At 39.9% G+C, this 26,647-nt stretch overlaps 3 protein-coding genes across 6 annotated transcripts in view; 2 read left to right on the top strand and 1 right to left on the bottom strand.

Moving 5' to 3' along the window:
• Positions 1-16,284, top strand: part of LOC134678741 (beta-alanyl-dopamine/carcinine hydrolase) — an 83,874-nt gene extending 67,590 nt beyond the window's left edge. For all 4 annotated transcript variants that reach the window (XM_063537427.1, XM_063537423.1, XM_063537424.1 and 1 more), the window contains exons 2-10: positions 4,940-5,034; positions 5,389-5,583; positions 6,506-6,613; positions 7,481-7,582; positions 8,709-8,841; positions 10,122-10,214; positions 12,146-12,287; positions 13,923-14,116; positions 14,763-16,284. In XM_063537427.1, coding sequence (XP_063393497.1) covers positions 4,940-5,034; positions 5,389-5,583; positions 6,506-6,613; positions 7,481-7,582; positions 8,709-8,841; positions 10,122-10,214; positions 12,146-12,287; positions 13,923-14,116; positions 14,763-14,875 — 1,175 coding nt within the window. In that variant the 3' untranslated portion in view covers positions 14,876-16,284. The remainder of the gene's footprint in view (positions 1-4,939; positions 5,035-5,388; positions 5,584-6,505; positions 6,614-7,480; positions 7,583-8,708; positions 8,842-10,121; positions 10,215-12,145; positions 12,288-13,922; positions 14,117-14,762) is intronic.
• A 254-nt stretch (positions 16,285-16,538) lies between these two features.
• LOC134678763 (selenoprotein K-like) lies at positions 16,539-23,746 on the bottom strand. The gene is made up of 4 exons (XM_063537461.1): positions 23,596-23,746; positions 22,222-22,294; positions 21,587-21,664; positions 16,539-20,622 (listed from the first exon to the last, which is right to left on the bottom strand). Exons 1-4 carry the CDS (start codon positions 23,612-23,614, stop codon positions 20,532-20,534), a joined length of 261 nt encoding a protein of 86 aa, XP_063393531.1. The 5' UTR covers positions 23,615-23,746; the 3' UTR covers positions 16,539-20,531.
• A 265-nt stretch (positions 23,747-24,011) lies between these two features.
• LOC134678173 (rhythmically expressed gene 2 protein) lies at positions 24,012-26,374 on the top strand. The gene has a single exon (XM_063536627.1). The coding sequence runs from the start codon at positions 24,213-24,215 to the stop codon at positions 24,936-24,938; it is 726 nt and encodes a 241-aa protein (XP_063392697.1). The 5' UTR covers positions 24,012-24,212; the 3' UTR covers positions 24,939-26,374.
• Positions 26,375-26,647: the final 273 nt, after the last annotated feature.

Here is a 26,647-nt window from a genome sequence, read left to right as displayed (position 1 = left end):
ATGAAAGTACATCACGTTGTCGCACACGTGGAGTCGTTACTCAAGGCTCGAGGCACATAATGCTTGTTTTTATGACGGCAAATAACATGGCAGCCGTATTAAGACTTGTTACAAGTTTATGTCAACAATTTCATTTTGGTTACGGAACCAAAACGGCCAAAAACCGGGAAAGTGCGAGTCGGACTCGCGCACGAAGGGTTCCGTACCATAATGCAAAAAAACAAAAAAAAGAAAAAAAAAAGGTCACCCATCCAAGTACTGACCCCGCCCGACGTTGCTTAACTTTGGTCAAAAATCACGTTTGTTGTATGGGAGCCCCATTTAAATATTTATTTTATTCTGGTTTTAGTATTTGTTGTTACAGCGGCAACAGAAATACATCATGTGTGAAAATTTCAACTGTCTAGCTATCACGGTTCGTGAGATACAGCCTGGTGACAGACGGACGGACGGACGGACAGCGAATTCTTAGTAATAGGGTCCCGTTTTACCCTTTGGGTATGGAACCCTAAAAACGGAACACTTATGGGATTGTGTTTCACACATGTTTTTGTCACACCGGTTTTGCTAGAAATCACGCTGCGTTTCCACTAGAGAGTGCGAGGATGCAAATTGCAAAGCGAGGAATGTGTTTTTAGGGTTCCGTACCTCAAAAGGAAAAAACGGAACCCTTATAGGATCACTCACGCGTCTGTCTGTCCGTCTGTCACAGCCTATTTTCTCGGGAACTACTGGACCAATTAAGTTGAACTTTGGTACACATAAGTAAATTAGTGACCCAAAGATGGTCATGTTTTTTTTAGAATTTTAAAATACATAGATTCGAAGTTATTTAAGAAAATAGCCAAAAAAATGACCAACCCCCCCCCCCTTTTATCTCCCAAACTGCTGGGTCTAAAATTATGAAAAAAATACACAATATAGTTCTTTACCTGTAGATTACAGGAAAACCTATTAGAAATGTGCAGTCAAGCGTGAGTCTGACTTACGTACAGAACCCTAGAAACGCGAGTCCGACTCGCACTTGGCCGGTTTTTTAAGAACCAATACAATCAATACACACTACTTAAAATTCAAATCATTTTCGAACGCCAAGTGCGGGGGACAATCGCTGGCCAGCAGAGTTGCTATTATGCTATTGAGTTGAGGTTGAGACGTACAATAGGTACCGCAACGAGTAGGAAAGCATAATGGCTCCTGTACACGATGGACCAGCGCCGGCCACTCCAAGGCACGCAGCCATGAGGTAGAATGAGACAGCAATATAACTTGCTTCCTCTAACGCATAAAAGCGTCCCTTGGAGTGGCCGGCGCTAGCCCATCGTGTAGAGGAGCCATAAAACGTTGGAGAAGTGGCAGGAGTGCGTTCCCATCGTAGGTCAACATTTAGACACAGAATAAATAATAGTACTAGACTCACTCTCTTTTAACAAAACGCGTCTGTTACGATCAAGACAGATATGGCCGTTAGGTGGCGACAGCGCCAAGCGCGGCTAGCCACCAAAATTGGTGTGGAACGGATGTACTTTTAGCTACCTGTAGCAAAGCGACAAAATCGCGGAGTGAGCCACGCCTGATTTAGATAAGATAAGACATAATGTGATTTACAAAAAAAATGCGCATTTATCTTCCTTTCATAAATATAAACACTTTAGGTTCTTATATTTTAGTTTTATCTATCTTATATTTTATTATTTAAAGCAAATTTTACCTACCTATCGGCCTAGCCTATACAGGGCGTCCCACGGCTATGCCACATGGAGGGAAAGTACCCTAAATATTGTAGATGGAACATTTTACTGAAAGAAGACATTATTTTAATTTAAAAAACAATTTAAACTGCATTCATAGATTTTTAAATAATTACATGGTTGAACCGGGAATCGAACCCGCCGCACGAGAAAAAAAATCACCCTGTAGCTTTATCATACCGATCGAAAGGCTTGATCATAAGGAGTATTTTTTGCTAAAGAACATAGTGTCAGAAACAAAAGGAAGACCATGAATTTTAACATTTGATGTGAAATTTAGCGAAATAATCAAAAGAGTGCGGCTTTGTATTCAACAGAATGAGACTACATTTTGAGCATTTGATAAATTAAATTGATTAATTTTGAATTAAAAATGTTAAAATTCATGGGCTTCCTTTTATTTCCGACACTATATTATTTAGCAAAAAATAATCCTTATGATCAAGCCTTTCGATCGGTATGAGAAAGCTACAGGGTGATTTTTTTTCTCGTGCGGCGGGTTCGATTCCCGGTTCAACCATGTAATTATTTAAAAATCTATGAATTCAGTTTAAATTGTTTTTTAAATTAAAATAATGTCTTCTTTCAGTAAAATGTTCCATCTACAATATTTAGGGTACTTTCCCTCCATGTGGCATAGCCGTGGGACGCCCTGTATATACCTAAGCACCTATCGGCGCCAAACACCACCTTACAATCGGAGGACCCTCAGGTCTCGTTCCGAATGTGTATGAAATTACATTAAACCGGATTTAAATCTATAATCATTTTACAAGTTTCCCGAATTAATAACATTTATGATATCGATTGTAAACCGTTTTAAACTTTATTAGACTTAAGTGGTAGGTATAGTCAGCCAAGAAAGTGGTCTTTCTTGGCTGACCGTACAATGTATAAAATACGCTAATAGCTTTTATTTCTGATAGGAATAACAATTTTAAATACATTTCTAGTGTAATTTTGCAACATTTAATAATTTACTATAGCTATATAGCTTTATACAGGATGTTTGGTACATCGTTTGCCAAATTAAAACAGCAGATAGGTTGAGTCATTTGCTATCTTCTCAGGCCTAGAAATTTTTAATTTAACGCCCATTTTTTTTCACTTCTATGCCAGTTTTTCGTAAATTTCAAATTTTTACTTGCGTAGTAGAAAAAAAAAGTGGCCAATTTTGTTTTTTCTAGGCATGAGAAGATAGCAAATAACACAACCTATCTGCCATTTTAATTTGGCAAACGATGTCCAAACACCCTGTAGGTATAGCACAACATTCTACATATACTTATGTACCTATAATAAACTATTTACCTCTAACATAGCAATAGTTAATAAATAATAAGTTACTTACATTCTACATTTACCTTTACAAATAACTAGGTACTTATGCTATTAACATTTGCATTGTATCAATGTTTCAAATACCTATCAAGCCCTAACTAAATATATATCAAAATCTCACTCTGTTTAACCCTGTAAGTATTATTCAAGAAATAGATTTATTTTCAAGCTGTGTGAAGTAAAACAAGTGTAATGAAATTAATTTATACGTACGAGTACATTTGACGTGTTACTCCCCGCAAAAATCGGTAGACTGTTTTGTACGGAAAATGACACCCAAGGCGTCTCCAGTAATAAATGCTCTAAGGCCACGTAGGATCTAAACCTTTTAAACTAAGGTTTATAAGAGGTCAGTTAAATAGCAGTGTGATCGATGGTATTTAAAGATGTGTAGTCGCCATTTCGCTGGCTATGATCCTATTGTGCATGGGCAGCAAACAACCCACTTGCTTTGGCAACTTCTTATGGCACAACAGTCTATTAGCGCAAGTTTCGACTTTCCGATTGATCTTAGCCTCGTGTGATCTAATCCTCAAGATCAGAGCGTGGTTCTCAGCGAGCAGGGAACGTATTTCCTGGTCATCCGGACACTTTTTTTGAATCTTCAATATTTTCTTCCGGAGGCAGCTCAGCTCGAGATATGATGCGGTGATTACATGGAAATCTGGGTCTATTCCTAGCGGTTTGTGGATTGTACGGTCATGATAAATGTCGTCATCCGTGGATTGGTCACTTGATTCCCCCTCAGATGAGGTGTCATAATGAAACGGCAAGACAGAAAAAATGTTGGCCTTTGAGATGTTTTGTTCCTTCGATATCGATGTCTTTTTCTCTGAGTACAATCCATTTGTCTCTTGACATTCGCACTCAAATTCACATTTTATTTCAGAAGTCAAAGGAAAACTCTCTCTTGGAGTTTTTTTTTTAATAAGATTGTTTCGGCACAAACAGCATCTCATAAAGTACTGCTTGCCCTCCACCATTTTGCTTCCCTTTAAATCTTACTTCACAACATAAACGATGTGATTTTGAAACGTTATTGTATGAGTTTGTAGGTACTTAAAAAACTCAAAATCGAAGTCTCACTTGTTTTCCCTGTTTATTTTTAACTAAGCCTGCTTTATCCTTCTCCAGGTACTGTCAGATTAAAATACTTTAAATATTAGGTTCGCACAGATTCCTGTTCCTTATTAAGGACATTAGTATTTAATACACAATTTTATTATACGTAATTAAACTATGTCGTCGTAATAGAAGCTCGCACTGTCCTTAACGTTCAAGGATGAGAAAATTCACATAATAACAATAGACACGCACTATTTTACACATTTCACTAATAAACAGTAATTAATTTTATTTATTTAGATTTGAAAGGGCCGCAGCTCCTTTTCAAAAGGTAACGCTGCATGTTGTGATGATTAAGAAAAGTACAACATCAACAACATGCACGGAATGCGAAAACTTTAGCTCTTCCAGAGGGATAGACGAGACGGGCTTTCGTTCTGTCCAATACACAACGTGATACTAAGCTAGTGGGACAGATGGCGCTGAAATTTGTTAAAGCTTAACACATTTACAAGTATACTTCGTTTTTTTAGCATTGGGATAGAGGGTAAACAATCTGGACATGTATATTTATTGCAAATCGCATTAAAAAAATTTGTAACTATGCGATAAGCGTTATCTTACCGTACAAATCTTTCTGCCATTTTTTGCGGGGGGAAAGTTGCACACAGTCGCACTCCTCACACACTTTACATACAAAATAACTATGTATTGGTACTTAACCTAACTTAACCTTTTGACCGATGGACCTGATCTAAAAATGTTTCTTTCACCTTTTCCAGCAGCGAATGGAGCGCAGGCGGTGGAGCTCGGCCGGCGGAACGCCGTGCCCGTCTTGTACCTCCAGGGCTCGCACTACGAAGTCGGCTTCGACCAGGTAACATGCATGTGTACACTCTGACCGTGGTCAGGCGGTGGAGTACGCGGCCCATCCCTCCTGTACATTTACGCTTTATGGCCCCTCTGCACGATGGGCCAGCGCCGGCCACTCCAAGGGACGTAGCCATGCGGTGGAATGAGATCTTCTAACGCATAAATGCGTCCCGTGGAGTGGCCGGCGTTGGCGCATCGTGTGGAGGAGCCATTACGCTGCATTCAGCATCACATGTAGTTGGACAACATTACACGAAGACAACATTACATTATAACATGACTCATTATGCTTACGGAGTCAACCGGACATCAAGACATTAGTAACATTCCATCAATTGTTTACCAATCAATTTTCCAGGGTCGTACCTTCTCATCAGTCATCCACGCCTTCGTGAAACGTCACTTCGAAATGCTGCCGTTCGAGCAAGAGTACGCCACAGAGGCGGGCCGCGCCGCCTACGAGAAGACACTCGCCAATATGAGACAGCGGTACCCGTGGTACGTCAAGGAGATACAGGGGATCGCGGACGGGGCTCAAGTGCCATTTTACAAGGTGAGAAACTTACCTACTTTGTGCAACAAGACACGGAAAAAAACAACAGGTTGCACTCCGCGAGTGCCGGCAGAAGTTAAAACTCAACGACATTGTAACTCAAAATATTAATAACAGCGCCATCTAGTGCAAAATGCTGCAGAAATGTATAATTGAGGTTAACGCCATCTAGCGTTATTTCGTCGCATTACTTGAAACCCCTAACTAAGCATATCACTGTGACTACAGTTATAGTTAGTGTGACCAGTCGGGAAACTCACTAAATTGCATTTAAATAAAAAAAAAACAATGACATTGTCCGTCACACACGTCACGCAAGCGCCCCGCCGGCGCCGCCTAAACGAAACAGCATCAGGCTCAGGCATACATTTACAACATTCTATTCTATTCTATTCTATTCTATTCTATTCTATTCTATTTTCGCCGCGCGGTAGAAAGATAGGGTTACGCCTTACGCTGTCTTGAGTTTAACATTTTTTCCCCACCTCAAAAAGTGCACAGCGCAAGTGCAAGTTCAAAAATGGGGAGTGGCTGTATCAGGAACACAGCCGCAGTGGTTTGAAACGTGGCGTGGAAAGTTATTGCCAAATAGGCACTTTGTATGGAGATATCGGGCCTTTAGCTGCTTTGTACGGCGGTTGTGCCTAACCTAACCTATACTTCGTTTTTTTTAGCATTAGAAATTAGGTAAACAATCTTGATGTGTCTTTTAATTGAAAAACACATTTTAAAAATAAGTTACGGCAAATATGTAACAATTATGAATCTAATACGATCATTTATATTCTTCTGCTTTCATAAGTAATAGTTTTTGATTTTTAAAAAGCGTTTTTCAATTAAAAGACATGCCAAGATCGCTTACCTTCTTGCAAGTTCTTTCTAATGCTAAAAAAAACGAACTATAACACTCCAATGTTCCCAGATATTCCTCCTCCACTGCGACGACATCGTGCTCACGGCTAACGACGAGCACGCCCCCCGGCCCGACCACGGCGGCTGCACGTCCATCGGAATCAACACGGACGACTACGTTAGTATGATGATCTGGCCATTTTCCATAGCTACTGGGTGTGGGCGTATAGGGCCATCGTTCACGGCCTCGCACTTATGGTTCCTCTACACGATGGGCCAGCGCCGGTCACTCCAAGGGACGCATTTATGCGTTAGAGGGAGCAAGTGATATTACTATCTCATTCTACCACATGGCTGCGTCCCTTGGAGTGTCCGGCGCTAGCCCATCGTGTAGAGGGCCCATTATTAGGCGGGCCTCGTCAAACTAAGCTTTTAATTACCTTGGGAAAACACATTGAAAAGGGCCTCGCAGATCTGATTTTTGCGCACGGCTAGATTGATTCACACCACGCCACTATCCATAGCAACTGCATTCGTTCCGATCACACGTGACATCGTCCTCACGAACAACGAACAGAACACACCCCCCGGCCGGACCACGGCGACTCCATTCATCCACGTCCATTCCGAGTCAGGGAGCCGGTCGCGGAACCACCGGAAATTTACACCCTTCAGCCAAAACTCCTCCTTGTTGACGGTCGCTAGTCGTTCAGTCGGAAGTATCGGAACGCTCGCCACAAAAGAATTAGAACTAGCATTCTGTCGAGATTCCAACTTAGCGACCCTAAAGCCTCCTCCACACTCGTGCGCGAATCGCGGCGCGAAGCCGCGAACGCGAGTGTGGCGTCGATTTTCGCAGACAGCGAAATCGACTCCACACTCGCGTTCGCGGCTTCGCCCGCGATTCACGCGCATAGTCTGGAGGGGGCTTCAGAAGACCTACCGCGAACCACGTTCGACGTGTTGCCTCTCTGTCGCACTTGTAAATTCGGTATATATGTTTATATAAATTGCAAAAATGTATATTTTGCAATGAACATTTCAGTCGATCCTGGGGCACAACGAGGACGCATTCGCGTCGACACTCAACCACTGGTACATCGTATCGGCTCACGTCACACCCACGGATGAGGACAGAAAACATGGAGTAAGTTAATATATCCTGAACGAGATTATAGCTATAAGACAAAAACCGGGCAAGTGCGAGTCGGACTCGCGCACGAAGGGTTCCGCACCATAATGCAAAAAAAAAAAGCAAAAATAAACGGTCACCCATCCAAGTACTGACCACTCCCGACGTTGCTTAACTTTGGTCAAAAATCACGTTTGTTGTATGGGAGCCCCATTTAAATCTTTATTTTATTCTGTTTTTAGTATTTGTTGTTATAGCGGCAACAGAAATACATCATCTGTGAAAATTTCAACTGTCTAGCTCGTGAGATACAGCCTGGTGACAGACGGACGGACGGACGGCGAAGTCTTAGTAATAGGGTCCCGTTTTACCCTTTGGGTATGGAACCCTAAAAACGGAGAAGAAGGCGCGAAGGCGTGAACAATCTGCGAAATCGACGCCACACTCGCGTTCGCGGCTTCGCCCGCGATTCACGCGCATAGTCTGGAGGGGGCTTAATACTCGTATTTTCCTTAGACTACGACCCGTGGGTCGTCTCTTTCGTGAAATACAGATGTATAGAATAAATTTAAAAGTGGAAAAATTACTGACTTGGATGAGACTTGAACTCACAGCCTCTGGATCGATGCCTGCCTGCCATCCAGCCATTCAGCATCTGCCAGTTTGTTTTTTCACTTTTAAATTTATTATAAGCTTAATAACATCATTCGCAGACGTTTCTGCTTGTTAAAAATTAAAATAAATACAGATGTGGTGCAGAATTGTTTTCCATCGTATTTTCTCGGAGACGTTCGGATTTGTCATGCTACTTCAGTCAGCCTGTTCTTTTTGTACCGAGACTGACCGAAATAGCAAGACACGTTCTAACGTTTCCGTGAAAATACGATGAAAAATAATTATGCGCTACATCTGTTCATCATCATCATCATCATCTCAGCCATAAGACGTCCACTGCTGAACATAGGCCTCCCCCTTGCATGATGGGGGGTGAATGCCATAATCGCCACGCTTCGCAGGCGGGTTGGCGATCGCAGTCGAGTATACCGAATTTAAGGGACGCTGCTGCCCGCCCACCGGTGGTCTTGGACGTACCTAGTTTAAGGACATACCCGGGTCCTCATGTTATTTTCCCGTATTACAGGCAGTAGATGAGCGGTATTCGTCCCTGTGCTACGCAGGCCACATGCCGGGCTACACGATGGGCTTCAACGAGCACGGGCTAGTCTTCTCGATCAACACGCTGAGCCCGCTGCGGCTGAAGCCGGGAGGCACACGTTAGTATTGTCACAGAATAAATAATAGTAGGTACCACGGTATAATAATATACTCCGCCTGGTACTCTCTTCCCGTCTTTTCGTGGTCACGTGACTGACACAAGCCTACGTCATCATGCGACAGCGCTATATGATATGCGATAGCGCTATATATAGCGGCCATGTTATTGTGACGTAGGCTTGTGTCACTCTGGGAAGAGAAGACCATGTTTTATTAGACTATGGTAGGTACTAGGTACCTACAGCTTAGAAGACTCACTCTCTAACAAAAGGCGTCTGTTACGATCAGGTCAGATATGGCCGCTAGGTGGCGACAGCGCCACGCGCTAGCCACCAAAATTGGTGTGGAATTGATGTACTTTTAGCTACCTGTAGCAAAGCGACGAAATCGCGGAGTGAGCCACGCCTGGTATTGTATAATTTATATTCATATCTATGATTTTCAGGGGTCCTTGCGGATACATTTCGACCCATAGGGATCCTTAGTACCTATGTATAATAGAGTTGGCAAGAAAAATCTGCAATGATTCTGGTAGCACACTCAGTGCAAGTGTTATTTTAAACGTCAAGCTTCCATGAAATTATGACGTATAAATAACACTTGCATTGCTTGTGCTATCAAAATCATTGCAGACGTATCTTGGTTAAACTTTATTTATATACCTACCATTATATAGTCAACTGATTTATTGTTAATATTAAGTAGGTAGGTGTTTTGTTACTAAATATTTTATAGATTATAATATAATATAATATAAATATAAAATAATAGATAAGAGAGAATTATTTTAATTTACACTAAGTCATTCTGAGTAATAACTTAATCGATATTAAACTTTCGTGAGACATATTTTAAATTGTTTATACGACAACGGTTTCACTCACTTGAATTTTTAGTCGCTATTGGCGACATGTTTCGGGCCCGTCGGCCAATAGCGACTAAAAATTCAAGTGAGTGAAACCGTTGTCGTATAAACAATTTATTAACTTAATGGTTAAATTAATATATTATTGCATGCTGTATAATAAACGTGCCTTTTTAGTATGTTACCTACTTTTACTTATATATAGAATGAAATTAAATTGTATCTTCTGTTGGTGGTCCCAAAAAAAAATAAACAAAACTACTCACAGCAATAAATAAAAAAATTGTATATATATTAATTGCAAAAACTACCCATCGTACTTAGACTTGCCCGATTTCACAAGCAAATTTCGATCGTATCGTATCCTATGATAAGACCCAAAGACCCAAATTAAGTTTTGTACTCATGTTTCAGCACGCGTGTTCATCACACGAGCGTTGCTGACGGCTAAGAATTTTGCTGAAGCCGAGAAGATCATGCGTGATGACGGTCTTGGAGCTGGCAATGGTAAGATTGTTAACAATACCCTTCATCATCATCATCATCATTTCAGCCTATAAACGTCCTACTGCTGAGCACAGGCCTCCTCTCATGCGCGAGAGGGCTTGGGCTATAGTCCCCACGCTAGCCCAATGTGAATTGGGGACTTCACATACACCTCTGAATTTCTTCGCAGATGTATGCAGGTTTCCTCACAATGTTTTCCTTCACCGAAAAGCTAGTGGTAAATATCAAATGATATTTCGTACATAAGTTCCGAAAAACTCATTGGTAAAATAAAAATGTGGTTACAAATAATAGGCAACGTATTTCTTTTTATGAAATGGTATTTTGGAGCTTCCATCGTAACTGTCCTTAAACCGCAGGAGATAACGCGATATTCTTCTAGTTGAATCTTAACTTATCGTACAAAGGCGGATTCATCTTACAAAAGTCGTTCTCTAGGATGGGTCTAGGATGTTTTGGGCTTCTGGGTAGGACACAATTAATCGAAGACATATTATTTATATCAGTCATGCTTCATTATGGCAATAGGTTAGGTATAAATAAAAAAAAAATTGATGTTTGCTAAATACTATAGAATCAGGATTATACGATTCGTTTTATTCCTGAACAGCTCACTCATAGCAACAAGTGGCACCAAAAGGTTAATTCACCTATCTACCTTCCGCTTGGCTTTATCAGTATTCCGGTGGTCTTATGTTTTCTTGTATGTACCAAAATTAAAACAAACATTAAAATGAACCAGAAGATCATAGGTACAAAATTGCCATTGTTATAGGCATTTTATTACCGCAGCATATTTAATTACCGCCAGACCAGGTAAATGGTGGTACATATACCCAAGGGCTTATGCGAGTTTACTACGAGAACTGGTAAAGTATATAACAGTTTAAAATATCGTATATACATGGTGTTTTACATATACACGGTATTTTGAACCCGCGACCTCCGGATTGAAAGTCGGGCGTCATATCCACTCGGCCACCACTGCTTGTCCCAATACCCTTAGTCACCCCCAAAAGGATGACTCACGCTAGACCGGGCTGTGCTGAGGCGTCCGACATGTCATTTTCTATGACGGCTGATCATTGATCACGTGGTGCTTTCCATAGAAAACGAAGCTCCGGAACCTCAGGCCCGGCCAGCACGGCCCCGTCTAACGTGAGTCATACTTACTTGTCATCCTTAAATCCGTCACTACAGTCGCCACACTCTAACACCTTGACAACAGAGGTGTGTCCAGATATTTGTGAGCGCCTTGGCTGCTCCGATACATCTGATGGCGACTATACATGGATTCTCTCATGTTTAACTCTGCCATTTTAGCGATTCTCGCCTAGACTCAGACCAAGCTAACTATGAAGCGAATAAGCTCTGACACATATTGTAAAATCTGTAAACGTCATAATTTCATAGAAGTTTAATAACACTTGCAAAGTATGTGCTATCAAAATCGCTGCAGGGGTAGCTTTGTCCGACTTTTTCCTATTCGGCTCCCCTAGTTGGTGAATGCAGGTGATGTTAAAAATAAATTATAGGTACTCATAGCAATGCACCAAGGAGAAGTTTCTTAAGTTGCGAAACTTCTATGAAGAATATTCTCTGGAACTTAAATTTAATAAACAATCTAATCGTGTCAAGACCGACGTAGACACAATGTCATTTTAATATTTCGCCTGCCCGCTTTACTGTTATGTGGCGTGTAATATTATATATTACACAAAACGTTAAAGTTCTCATGGGAACATTCTCACAGAGAACTTTCTAAGTTCCTTTCATGTAATTTCTCTGAAATTTCAGAGAACATTTCTGCAATTTGTACATTGCTAGGTACTCAATAACAACAAAATCGGGTCTCTTCGTATGAAAGTTTAAATAAGTAGGTACCAAGTTTTCATTGTTAAGGTACCTGTTATTTACTAATATTGGTTCAGGTTTCAACATCAACATGATCTGGTCGGAGCCTTGGGGCGCCCGACGCCTGTACAACGCCGAGGTAGCTCCAGACTTGAACGCGCGATTCTCGTCCGTCAGCGTGCGGAAATACGAGCGGGACTCCCTTGCACACACTAACATGTGAGTACCTATAGTACCAGGGGCAATTCGATAATCGAAAACTATAGTCTCTTATGTATATCGTGCAGTACCGTCTTTACCATAATGGGGCCCACTGATTACCAGTCCGCCGGACGATATCGGCCTGTCAGTTGTTCGGAGCTGTCAAATTTTTGTTCTAACTGACAGGCCAATATCGTCCGGCGGCCTGATAGTCAGTGGTCGGCTTAAGGGCACACGGGGCACGTGCCCAGGGCCCCCATATTCAGGGGGCCCCGAAGAACAGAAAGAACACTATATTTGATTACCCATAACATAAATAGATCGTAATAGAAAAATGTTAGTTTTATTCGTTTTTTACTTTCCAAAAGGGCCCCAAATTCTTATGTGCCCAAGGGCCTCAGCATACTTTTTCCATAAGTACATAACGCTACTTGGAGTATCTTGTGGACAGTTTGTCTCACTAGTGAGAAACGATTGGTTGACAATTCTTAGAGCATTCCTAAAGGAGAGGAGTCACGACGTTGATGACTATATGCTATATGGGGCATTATCTATAAAAAAAGGGACCTTATTGTCGATGGCATGTACGTTGGACAGCGTGGCACGGCATTGTTTTTTTTTTGTTTTTTTTTTTTATTATGAATGGGCTTACTCATGGCCACAGACTAGCCGAGGCGTAGACGTGGCCTACGATGGAGCGAGCTCGCCCAGAAGGTGCCTGTTCACTCTTGATTTGAAGGTTGCCGGGTTATAAGAACACGGAAATATAGACGCCGGCAAGGAATTCCATTCCTTGGCAGTGCGCATAAGGAAAGTATTGTATTTATATCGGAGCATCGCTACAAATGGCGTAAGCGCCATCGACAATAAGGTCCCTTTTCATAGATAACGTCACATATAGTCCAGTGTTTCTTCTTTTTCATGACGCGACCCCCTTTAGTATGTGCACGTGGTATTTTCATCCACGGACCATGGCTAACCTTTCCCTTACCTACCAGGAGAAGCGTAGTTCCTTTGGAAGGGCCTTTAAGAGCCACCCCACACCCCACCTAGGGTCTCCCGAGCGCCGGCGTCTATACAACTCTGTGGCTGATGCTCGGCGCAACGTTAGCGCAACTGCGCAGTGACGCCATTTTCCATAGCACTGACTAGACGCTGACTCTCAAAAGACGCTATAGTTCGTTTTTTTTAGCATTAGAAAGAACTCCACAGAAGCAATCATACAGTTTTTATCAGGCTCTTTAATTGTTAATAATTATTGAATTATCTAATGTAGCATGGTCAATACATATAATTTACTTCAAATTATTACCGCTAAGAGTGCCGGATTTGGAACCACAAGCTTACTTCTGCGAAGTTCTTTCTAATGCTAAAAAAAAACGAACTATAGTGTGGGGTCTCTTTAACTGTTTTTATGTTGTATCTAGTGTACATTAGGTACGTCTAGCGTCTAGGTGTGGACAATCGTCCCAACCACTTATGTCACCTCTACACGATGGGCCAACGCCGGCCACTCCAAGGGACGCAGCCATGCGGTAGAATGAGATAGCAATAGCACTTGCTCCCTCTAACGCATAAATGCGTCCCTTGGAGTGGCCGGCGTTGGCCCATCGTGTAGAGGAGCCCAACTCGAACATTTTCCCCTCATTCCAGCTACCAAAACCTCAACGTGACCGAAGTGGTAGGCATGATAATAGACAGCAGCATGGCTCGTCTCTGCGCCATACAGAAACACGCCCCGCCGCAGACGAGGAGAGATGTAGCGGACATCCTGTCCGACGCCGAGGGGCAGACGTACTCCGTGTGGCAGAACAGACCCGACGCCGTCGTCAAGACTATAGCCACTGGTATGTGTAGTAAAATAAAAAAACCGGGCAAGTGCGAGTCGGACTCGCGCACGAAGGGTTCCGTACCATAATGCAAAAAAAAACAAAAATAAAACGGTCACCCATTCAAGTACTGACCACTCCCGACGTTGCTTAACTTTGGTCAAAAATCACGTTTGTTGTATGGGAGCCCCATTTAAATCTTTATTTTATTCTGTTTTTAGTATTTGTTGTTATAGCGGCAACAGAAATACATCATCTGTGAAAATTTCAACTGTCTAGCTATCACGGTTCGTGAGATACAGCCTGGTGACAGACGGACGGACAGCGAAGTCTTAGTAATTGGGTCCCGTTTTACCCTTTGGGTACGGAACCCTAAAAATACGTGAGCTTAAAGGTGACAGTCCATTTCCAACGACAGCAGCACTACCATCATTTTATGGCTCCTCTACACGATGGGCCAGCGCCGGCCACTCCAAGGGACGCATTTATGCGTTAGAGGGAGCAAGTGATATTGCTATTTCATTCTACCGCATGGCTGATGCGTCCCTTGGAGTGGCGAGTGGCCGGTGCTGGCCCATCGAGTAGATGAGCCATTACAGTCTCAACGCTTGTTTGATAGTGGTTACTTTCACAAATAACTATTTATTTTTGGTATTTGTTATAGGTATTTTCGACCTTGAAAAGCGCACGTGGAGCATGTACATCGGCAAAGCGAACGAAACGGAGCCGGTCGCCGTGTTGCCCATCCGGTTCACCCGGCTCAACGACGTCTACTGAACTTTTTGAGATCCCATCTTTCCATTTTTTTTTGTTGTTAACTTTATGGCTCCTCTACACAATGGGCCAGCGCCGGCCACTCCAAGAGACGTATTTATGCGTTAGAGGGAGCAAGTGATATTGCTATCTCATTCTACCGCATGGCTGCGTCCCTTGGAGTGGCCGGCGCTGGCCCATCGTGTAGAGGAGTCATTATGAGTGGCCTAAGTTAAGTTGAAATTAACAGGATAGACACGAATAAAACTTATTCGATTGAGTCGGACAAAATTATGTCGTCTATAAAATATATATCTAGTTAAGAAAAATGTAAACCTGATTATTTAGTCTTAGCGCTACTTGCACCATCCCACTAGCCCGGGGTTAACTGGTTAAACCGATAGCCCAGTGTCAAATTATACTGGTAACCATGGTAAGTTCAGGTTTAACCATGGTTTAACCGGTTAACCCCGGGTTAGTTGAATGGTGCAAGTGGCCCTAAATGAGTGAAAATATTCGTTTGTAAGCGACACTGCTGGAACCCTCCTATTGATATTAGTTATTATAGTTTGTCAAAGGACTGTCTCATTTCAACCATAGACAGAGAAAATCATAGGTACTATCTTTGTCTTACACTAATACTAGCACCCAAAAGAAAAGGATGAGTATAGTTTTCCTGGTTCTTACTGACTGACAAATTGGTTTGACCTATTGTTATCCTCTCGGAACATAGATGTATGAGAAGTTTAATGGCTCCTCTACACGATGGGCCAGCGCCGGCCACTCCAAGGGACACAGCCATGCGGTAGAATGAGAGAGAAATATCACTTGCTCCCTCTAACGCATAAGTGCGTCCCTTGGAGTGCCCGGCGTTGGCCCATCGTGTAGAGGAGCTATTAAACTTCTCATATTTATTGTACTTAATTCGTACAAATATAATATACCTACCCAAGTCTATAAGCATACGCTAACACACTTTCGTGCATCTAACTTTATTTAAGTGGCTTGGCTTGGCTTAACTGTCGTAACACAATGGAATCAATTAACTTTAGACCTATGTAATTTTTTTTTTGCAATTCACTCCGTGGTTGATCAAAGTGTCCATGTGTGAACCGACTAATTGTTTTTAATAACTAGAAATTTATCCAGGTTACCGATAAGGGGGTATTCATAAATTACGTCATTTCAAATTAGGGGGGGGGGTCTGGACGTCGGATGATGGTAGCATGACGTAGGAGGAAACGGGGTCATTCGGAGCATGATTTTTGGATGTTAGGGGAGGGAGGGTAAAAATCGTCAAAAATCGCTGACGTAATTTATGGACAGCCCCTAAGTTACCTATATTATTGTAATAAGATATTTTTATAAGAGTACTTAATTTATGACTTGATGAGTGTATAGTGTTGTAGTTCAAATAAAAGTATTGAAGCATATTGTTTTGTTGTATTATTCGATGAAATCATTTAAGTAATCTAAACCTCTACAGTAAAAAGGTCTAATCCAAACATTCACTTTACTGTTTTACATGCATAGAGTTAGTAATATAATATAGTAGAAGCGTTAAATATAAAACCTAGTAAAAACAAAGTTTTCCACAAAAGGGTACCTTACCCGTAGTTATGTCACACTTAAATACCCGTATTGGCTTTAAATAAGTAGGTACGATTAACAGAAAAAAACAACTTAATTTAATTTGGATTATTTTTATTTTATCAGCATACACTTAAGATTTAAATATAAGATCTATAATGGTATAATATTTAAAGGAGGAAATAGTTGAAAGCAAATATAGTGAGAGCCTATAATACCTACATAATAAAATAAAATGTTATGGCGCATTATAAACATTGAAACGTGTAAAAAACAAAGTAAGCCTGATCCAATGGAAGTTCTATTAGTAGCAAATACTGGATCTTGTTGTGGTCACAAACAACTGGCTGATAAAATTAATGATTATTACATCGACTTAAATAAATCAGAATGTAGGCAAATAGATTTAGAGAAAGCACTCCAATTTTTAAATGAGGCTACAAAATTGGTAGTGTCTAAAATTGATACTTTCCTATTTACAATTTCAGAAGTTAAGAAACTATTCAAAGCAATAAAATCGAAACATTCGACAGATTTTTATGATATTTCTGCGGACCTTATAAAGAGACTCCCTAATAATGTCATAGACATTTTTTGTGCCCTGCTAAATCAGTGTGCCATCATTGGTGTATATCCTAGCTCGTTAAAGATAGTTAAGGTTAGTCCCGTTTATAAGGGCAAGGGATTGAAAGAAGAAATAAAAAACTTCCGTCCAATATCATTAGTACCGGCACTATCGAAAGTAGCTGAGCTAGGCCTTTGTAATAGGTTAATGGAATACTTTGAAGGAAACAAGTTACTTCATGATCACCAGTATGCGTACCGCCACGGCAGGTCTACGGTAGATGCTGCTCGTGCGGTAAATCAGCGTGTCCTCCAGTATATTGACCAAAAGAAAATGGTTGCAGCAGTTTTTTGTGACTTGTCCCGTGCGTTTGATTTGGTTGATCACAAATTATTAATACATAAGTTGCAAGGATATGGTGTACAAGGTAGTCTGTTAAATTTTATTAAATCTTTTTTGAAGGATAGGGAACAGGTAGTGTCGGTTGATGGGGGGGCTACTAAGTCTGAGATGAGGACACTACATGACTGTTCTGTCCCTCAGGGTTCAGCGGTTGGTAATTTCCTTTTCTTGGTGATGGTTAATGACCTCATTAGTTTGTTTCAGGATGGTAATTTTATAATGTTTGCTGATGATGGATGTGCCATTGTTACCGGTGATTCTTTTGAGGAGCTAAGGGGGAACGTTTTGAATACATTATTAAAATTGACATGTTGGTTCCAAGTAAATGGTTTTTTGATTAACCTTAATAAGACATCAATAATGCATTTCTGGCTAAGAGGACCGTATCCCACGCCCCTTGACATAACAATAAATAATATTACGCTTCCACAGATGCAGAACGTGCGGTTTCTAGGGTTTGAATTTGATTGCGGCTTAAAATGGGATAAACATATCGATTCACTTACTGGTAGACTTGCCAAAGCGTCGTTTGCGCTGTCTCGGCTTGCTCCTGCACTTTCACGTGAGAACCTCCGTATGGCATATTACGCGTATGTGAACTCAGTCCTTGTGTACGGTATTGACCTTTGGGGGCTGGCAGCCGACAGGGATAGAGTTTTCATACTGCAGAAGAGGGCTGTTAGAATGTTGGCTGGGGTGCCGCCATTCACTCCAACAAAAGAGTATTTCCGGGAATTAAAAATTCTAACAGTGCCCTGCTTATACATTTTTGAGGTAGCAAAATATATGTTTAAGCACAAGAGTGATTTTGTTATGCGTCGACCTGATCAAAGGCAAACTGATCGCGACATTAAATCTGTCCTTGTCAGGCTCGTAAAATCATCCAACTCGCTGGGGGTAGTTGGTATTAAAATTTATAACAGCCTGAGCCGTGAAATAAAAGAGGCGGCTTCTTATGAGCTATTTGTTAAAAAGTTAAAAGAGTTTTTGACTGACCAGGCTTTTTTCACGGTAAAAGAATTTTATTGTAAATTTAATGTAAAATGAGTATAGTAATATTTTTTGTCATTTGTATTTTTTAATTTTTTGTTAGGTTTATTGACATTTGTATACACTTACCACTATTTTTGACATTGTATAAATTATGTACTCTGTCATTTGTATATATTCCTTTTTAATTTGTGTGGATTATGTATTTTTAATTGTATTGTGTACCTATTGTATATATGACATGTGTTTTTTGACATTAAAGATATTGAATTGAATTGAATTGAACATAACGGCACTACTTTGAAACAAACACGTATCTTGTTCTGTCAAGCAAAGAAAAATGTTAAAAAAGATGTGGTGCATCATTGTTTTCCGTCGTATTTCCTCGGACACGTTCGTATTTGTCACGCTACTTCGGTCAATTATTATGGCTCCTCTACATGATAGGCCAACGCAGCAATGCGGTAGAATTCGATAGCAATATCACTTGCTCGCTCTAACGCATAAATGCTTCCCTTGGATTGGCCGGCGTTGGTCCATCGTGTAGAGGAGCCATTACAGTACTTTTTGTGCCGAGACTGACTGGAATAGCAAGACACGTTCGAAAGTTTCCGTGAAAATACGATGGAAAATAATTATGCACTACGTCTATACTGCCTTTCAACTTTTTCAAAGTATTGACAATATGGCGATACTTAGCAGCATATGTAGGTACATTTTTTATACCTAACCCTACTGGGTTCGGAATGTAAGTATGGAAATATTAGTTTATTTTAAATAAGATTGTCAAATAATTTTAGTATATGTAAGCTTATTTTGATTTCTTTAAATAAATAAGTGCGAATTTAGTTACAATTGTTTATATAGGTAATCGGAAATTTATACATATATCAGAACATTAAAACGTATTTACACTTACATAATTCTAAATTTCTATACTTAAATTCAATATAACGAAAACCATGACAGTAGGTAAGTTTTACACCAGTATGTCCAAAACTTTGCGGTTTTCATTGTTTTGGTTAACATTTTGGCCCACCTGCCATAACTCTGCCTGGCAACATGTGAACCCAGCTCCATTTAAGTTCAGATACGTCATTACTTGAACTTAATTGGAGCTGCGCGGGACATTCGCGGGTGAATTATTCGACGAATAATTTATTCGAATAAGAATAATCATCCGACATTTTTATTCGTCAGTCGCGATACATTTTGTTATTTTCATTCGTTATTCGTCATTCGAATAAAATTTGCCCATCCCTGGATGGTACCGATATTTAAGCTTGAAATGCACTTGTAAGTTTTACTTACGTAAGTAGAGACAAAGCTATTTGTTAGATGAGATAACAATATTCATCTCTCACTCTGAAGTATAGCGGTGTCACAGAAAAAATAATAGTACTACCGTACAGAAAAGAAACTTCCTACAAAACCGAAGTTTGACAGTGGTTCAGGGTCATCATGCTGCCCTTTCGGCTATTCAGGGTATATGTGGTCGTGCACGCAAAGGGACAACAAGTTGTGTCAACCCTAATAATTGCTCGGAGCAATGCTGAGCCGAACGGAGCCGAGTTTGCCCGAAGGCAGGAGTTTGCACCCCTGGCCGTGTCCATACTCACGTAAGTAAAGCTTACAAGTGTATCTTGGGCCTTAGATGGGTAATTGAGGCATTATCTATGAAAAGGGACCTTATTGTCGATGGATTGTATTTATGACGGAGCATCGTTAATAATGGCGTAAGCAATTAACAATAAGGTCCCTTTTCATAGATAATGTCACAATTAATAATTACAAATGTCGAGAGTCAAAACTTTGTTGTCGTCGTAACGGTCGCGAACGATAACAATAGCATTCAAGAGACCCATCGGTAATAATACCGGTTAATCTCCTCCTCAACTCCGAAAGTGAACTATTACATATATCGTCAAAAATTAGTTCTTGTATGTTATGAGATTTAGGAGGTTGATCTATTATGTATTGATAGCTAGAAACGTTAGGTCTAGATATAAACTCAATATGTGTTTCATTTCTAAAGCATGGTACATCGACTTCAGAACAGTCCATATCACTAAGGTTACAGTTACAATTAGGCGTCAAGTCGTTAAGCATGTATCGGTTGGTGTTAGGGCTCCGCTAGCCGCAGCCGCAGCCCCCGGCTGGTGGCGGCGCGGGCCCCGAGCCGGAGTTGAAGCCCCCGAAACGACGGGACGGCGGGCGTGGAGGCCTGTGCGTAAATTGGGGTAGTTAAGTTTGTTGTGTGAAAAGAAGTGTCTCATGGTAGAAAGCCGGCCAAGAGCCTGTCGGGCCATGCTCAGTGTAGGGTTCCGTAGTTTACTGAGCTTTAGGACTTTCACAATATTTCCATTTTTTATTTGGCCCCACAGTTCTAAAGTTAGGCACATTTTTTTATCTCAGAGAGATTTCCGAAAATATTGTTTAAAAAATGGTTCTCGAAGACCCATATTCGTTTTGAGAGACCTATTCCACGACACGCCACACTATAGGGTTGAGCCGAAAAAATTCATCCCCACTTTAAAGTGTATCTCCCGAAAAGTGGCCCACCCTAAAGTAATTTTTGTAGTTTATATTTTACGACTTTGTCGGCGTAGGTAGGTAAATGATTTACATATTCGTGCCAAACTTCAACTTTCTAGCACTAACGGCCACGGAACAAAGCCGCAGACAGACGGACAGACAGACAGACTACAAAAGTTGACTAAGAAACTCTAAAAAGGCGAAAAATAATACAAATAGGGAATATTACGCTAAACCCAGTTTACGCCAAATATCCGGGTTTTTTACAAGCTTTTATTTAGTTCTGACCGTTGTCTGTGTGTAATCAAATCTTGCAAATTGTTGCCTGTGGAAAAAAAAGTACAGTCGGCGATAAAAGCTTGTACCAAAAATGACATTTTTGCCAAAAACTTATTTAAGTATTTGTCCAGGTTCGGCGAATTATGCCGGCTACACACGTAACTATAAATCGTAGCGATTAAACTGTGCAGTCCGATTTGCGCAGTTTTATCTACCGTGTGTATGACAAATCGTTGTCGATTATCGTAACGAATTGTCATACACACGGTAGATAAAACTGCGCAAATCGGACTGCACAGATTAATCGCTACGATCTATAGTTAACGTGTGTAGCCGGAATTTGAGATGGCAGCCGAAGGTATAGCAATACATACCCGCTGCCCGGGCTCCTGTACTCGCGCGTGTACTTCTCCCTGTGCTTGTTGTAATCGGCGTTGATCAGAGTCATGTAACTGGAAATTAATAAATGAATGAAAATATTTATTTTCAGGCAACTATTGGCCCATAGGCAACCTTAAATCTAGCATACATATTATTACAAAATATATCTTAAAACAAAAACACACAATTATGGCTGCGATGCAGTCCGCAACCCCGCAGTGTCAGACAGCCGGCGGATCCGCCGGAACTTGACACCCTTCGGCCAAAACTCCTCCTTGGTGAAGGTCGCTAGATGTTCAGTCGGAACGATGGACGAAATTAAGATGGTACTTACAATTAACGACACAGGTCCGTGGGGGTCAATGCACAAGGTGGATTATATGTACCTAAGGTCATAGGTCATTGAGTCAGTTTACCGTCTAGTGCCTGTTTCCGTCCAGCAAAAATTTCGCTTTTCAAAAGTGTTCCGTCACCAAAAAAGTTTGAGAACCGCTGAGCTATGACATGAAATATTACCAAACCAAATATCGCTTTCTAAGCTTCTTCAGCAGTTTAAAAAAGATTGTGACATTGTCGTGGCATGGCCTGATAATGAATAAACAATTTCATTACAGAAAAAAATACTTACAACAAATAAAAGAAGTTGATGATGGCCCAAAAGATGCCATAGAAGCTGAAGGGCCTCTTGCCAACCTGGCCGTCTGAAACAACAACTTTACATTTACAGATGTATGCACAATTATTTTCCTTGGTAAAAACAAAGAAAGAAATAAACAAACATAATAAAACTTACAAGACTATAGATAAAAAATTTGCCCCAGTTCGCCGTCAACGGGCAAGGTGCCCTGAAGGCTGTATAGCGATGCTAATACGCTGGGCGAAATAGTGGCCAGCCCTCTAGTCACCAGAAGCCTCTATTAAGCACGCCGACAAGTCTTTGTACAGTCGAAGCGCACTTAGCCCACGGCCCCAAAGTTTCGACACCAAATGCCGCAAATATGCTGCTTCCCAGAGCGGCATTTTCAGTCTTGGTATAAAAAGTACTGACATTGACTGAACTAGCATGACAAATACGAACATTTCCGAGAAAATCCGATGGAATACAATTATGTACTACATTTGTATTTTACACATGTTGGAATATGGATTGCTAAATGATACTCTGATGCTCTGTGACTACATCTTACAAAGATTAGAGATGCAACGGATAGTTGTTTGAATATTCGGTATCTGGCCACCGATTATCAGCCCGCGGAACTATACTTACATTTCGTTTTTCTGGTGCGCATTCTTTATTGTGCAGGTTTTGATCTGTTTCATAGTGAATGCTCGAGTAGTCTCATTTCTAGGTTCGAAATAAGTGCGCGAACAAGTGAGTGAAATGTTTAAATTGGTTTGAAATAATAAACTAGTACGATTATGTGACTGTTTCTTAAACCCATTTGTTTACAAAATAAATCAAGCTTATCATCCAGTATTCGGCCAGATAGTAGGTCACTATCCGGTATCCAGCTGGATATTAAGATAAGGGCCGGATAGGCAGGATACCGGATAGTTATTATTATGTGTGAAATGTAACTGTACTGTTAACTGATAGTAACCGAATATCAGCTGAATCTCTAGCAAATTGTTGCTATAATTCTAATTGAAGATTTTAAAATATACAATTGATAATTAATTTTTATTTATCCTGTCCTGTACCCTGTACCTAATGCTCCCACGCACATTGTCGACTAGTTAGTTGGCATCCCATGCATTTCTAATAACTACATAACAGTTTAATCTAACATATTTATTTTTAATAACATATTATGACAGTTTACAGTTATGTAAGTTTACAGACTTTACCATCGAGTGGGCAAGTCTAAAGATTGATGAACATATTGATGAATCAAAAATAGTTTAGAAACCGAGTTTACCATAATATTATCACTGACGTGGCCTAATTTTTAGTGAACCCAATGTAAAAAGCGTATAATAACTTAAACGAACTCTACAATACCTGAACTGATGTATGGCATGGCTTTAAGTCGCTGAGCTGACCTCTTTGGCTTATTATTTAGCTGAAACCCAACACTGATAGAGAGATTCGAGTTAATTTAGTTTAGAACAAGATAAAAATTACAGCTTGTGTGATAATGGTACTGACAGTAGTGACAGTTTCGAGCGTTTCGAGACGTTTTCCTCTAATTTTTTTTTTTACTAGTTGGCCTGGAAGCTAGTTTTTTAATTAAGCCAATCCAATAGGTGAATATAATAATATTTTTGTATTTTAATAAATAATAGTCTGCACAAATGAAAGAAAAGCGTCATAAAGATTTTTAGTTCTTTTTATGCGATATCTCAATGAGTTACATTTAATTTTTAATTATTGGAGAGAGTTGTGGCAGAAAAATAATCGAACCTTAGTCTATTTTTGCATAAACATTTTATAAATTAAAATGAAAAAATATCTGATTTGTATTTATTTTTGTGCAGTGCTGTTTTTTAAGTATTCCTCATTTCTTTTGTACAAAAACGTCGCTTCCAAATTAGAAGACAGAGAAGTATTTGCTGATGATGAAGAGATTAAAAACTACTATAGCAATAAGCGATAACACTAACGGCTAAAACTTGAAGATGAGCCTCCGGGGTATAAAATTGGTCACATTAGATGCTACAAATACAATATTAAAGTTCAGGTTACCCCCTTGGCAGCATTATGCAGCCGTGGCGCATGATTTTGGCTTTACTGTGGACGCGCAACAAGTTAAAAAGCAGATGCTAAGCGGCTTCAAATCAATGTCTAAAGATCACCCTAATTTCGGCAAAAATACCATAGCTTGGGAGAAGTGGTGGAGAAAACTTGTAAAGGCGTCCTTTACGGGACTCCTGCCTTCATCGGCAGACGTCAATTGCATCGCGGATAGGCTCATAGAAGATTTTAAAACTACAAAATGCTGGAAACGTGCTGACGGCGGTGAAAAACTGATGAACTTACTCCGCGACAAGGGTATTTCGGTCGGTGTCATCTCCAACTACGATCCTAGACTGCGTGAAGTGCTACAGAACATAAATTTCGGTAACCATTTTGATTTTATTGTAACATCTTACGATGTTGGCTTCAGTAAGCCTGACAAGAAAATTTTTAGTCATGCTATGCAACTAGGCAAATCTTTGTCGCCGGGACAGTGTCTCCACATCGGGGACGACTTGAAGAAGGATTACGAAGGGGCGCGGGCAGCGGGCTGGCATGCAGTGCTGCTCGCTGCGGAGTCAGCTGAGACACCACCAGCCGGGAAGCATGTGTTCAAGGATCTGAATGCACTAAACTTAGCCATTCAAAAGGATGAGTTAGTGCTCTGATCCACAACTAGATTTAAGTGGGTTGAGATTATAAAGTGACATCATTGGCCTCTAATTATTTAAGGTTTTAACTCAACATTTGACACTGATGTATGAAACATTAACTTTCTTTGTACCTCCCTTCATTTGGGAATTCTATTTCTTTTTTATGGTGTTTTCCTTATAATAATGCACTAACTAAATTTTTTTTTGTGTTTTTATCATTCCATAATGCCAATCCTCTTACTTAATTCAGTTTAGAATTCTTAGATCGTGTCACTTTATTGTTGTATGTTTGAAATCCATAATACTTTCAATTATCATTTGGTTCTTCTGATGGATTCTGGTTTCAATATGTAACACAAACAACATGTAGATATTTAAATTTGAGAAATGCCTCCAGACAGTCTAGAAGGTATATCTAAAAGTATTCCATATCTCTATGTTTATCTACAGGGGAGCAAAGAATAATGTTATATGTATATATATATACACATATAAAAACAGCATGGGATCCATGGAACACCAGCTGAATGACATAAACCAAGTCCAGGACTCAGTTTTTCAAGTAAATTTAAAGGATCTGTATTTTACAAATTTTATTGTTGTGGGCACCAATATAATTTTAAGTTATGTTTTGATTATAGTTACGAAAATCGCTCCTAATTACGATATCAAGATATTTAGTAGTCGATTCAAATTTTATGAACTTATATTATTTATTACATAGGTTCATAATGTATGTGAAGTAGTTAATCATGTACAACAACAATGTATGAAAAAACATTATACTATTACTAGCCAACATGCAAACATTTTTACCTTGTAGGTAATTCATCAATTTTCCTGTTGGCTGTGTGTATTGACTTTGACAATACTTGTGTTAACAATTGATTGTTTGTATGTTTTCTGTTTGATTGTTTGTTGTTATACAAATATTGGGAGTTATATTATTCTTGTAACCATTTTAATTATTGTGAGAGTTTATAAACTCAGAACAAACTCAACAAACAACATAGTGTCATACATTTCTTGTTTTTATTACTTATTGGCATGGAATGACATTTTCTACATATTTATGTTATAATTATGTGATTTCTATTATTGGTTTCTACATGCTGTACCTACTCAATGACATGTATCCTTATAGAATCTATGTATACCTTCCTACTTTATGCAGAATATGTAATATAAAACTCATTGAATTCATATCTGTGAATGCAATGATCATTATACAGGCTTAGGGTAATCTTGTAAGTTAAAAAATTGTAGTTTGTTTATACATATAGAAAAAATACCTTATTGACTGGAGTATCTACGTCATTTTATCATTCAGTCTGGTTTCTATACTGAGGCTGTTAATGATTGAATCACTGCATTCTGAATATAGTCAATTATGTCTAATGGTTCCTATTAATTTGGTATATTATGTTACAGTAATAAAATTTTATCCAATATTTGTGCCCTTTTAATACACCAATTGTCAGAGCCTACTTTCAATAGGTACCTCACTTACTAACTTTAAAGAATTAACTTTAAAGCAGTTGCATAAGTAAACCCAAAACAACCTAAGAAATATTTGCAATTAAACAATATTATGAGGTAAAATAAGTTTTTTGTAGGGAAATCCATGTCACATTTATATTACACTAGTTGGAATAAGTTCAGTCTGTCTGATGATGACTGTGTAAGATCCTTGTCCGTATTATTTAATGATTTCATGGAATTGT

Source organism: Cydia fagiglandana, chromosome Z, assembly GCF_963556715.1.
Source record: "Cydia fagiglandana chromosome Z, ilCydFagi1.1, whole genome shotgun sequence".
Classification (NCBI taxonomy): domain Eukaryota; kingdom Metazoa; phylum Arthropoda; class Insecta; order Lepidoptera; family Tortricidae; genus Cydia; species Cydia fagiglandana.
The sequence above is the reverse complement of the archived record's forward strand: the minus strand, read 5'-3'. Positions and strand labels throughout refer to the sequence as shown.

Excerpts from the sequence above, each read along its gene's own strand:
- LOC134678763 (XM_063537461.1), bottom strand. Across the intron at positions 21,665-22,221 it reads ATCAACTTCTTTTATTTGTT|TTACATGACTCTGATCAACG; the intron begins GTAAGTATTTTT and ends ATTAATTTCCAG. Across the intron at positions 20,623-21,586 it reads TACAGGAGCCCGGGCAGCGG|GCCTCCACGCCCGCCGTCCC; the intron begins GTATGTATTGCT and ends ATTTACGCACAG.
- LOC134678173 (XM_063536627.1), top strand. The coding sequence starts at position 24,213 with ATGAGCCTCCGGGGTATAAAATTGGTCACATTAGATGCTACAAATACA.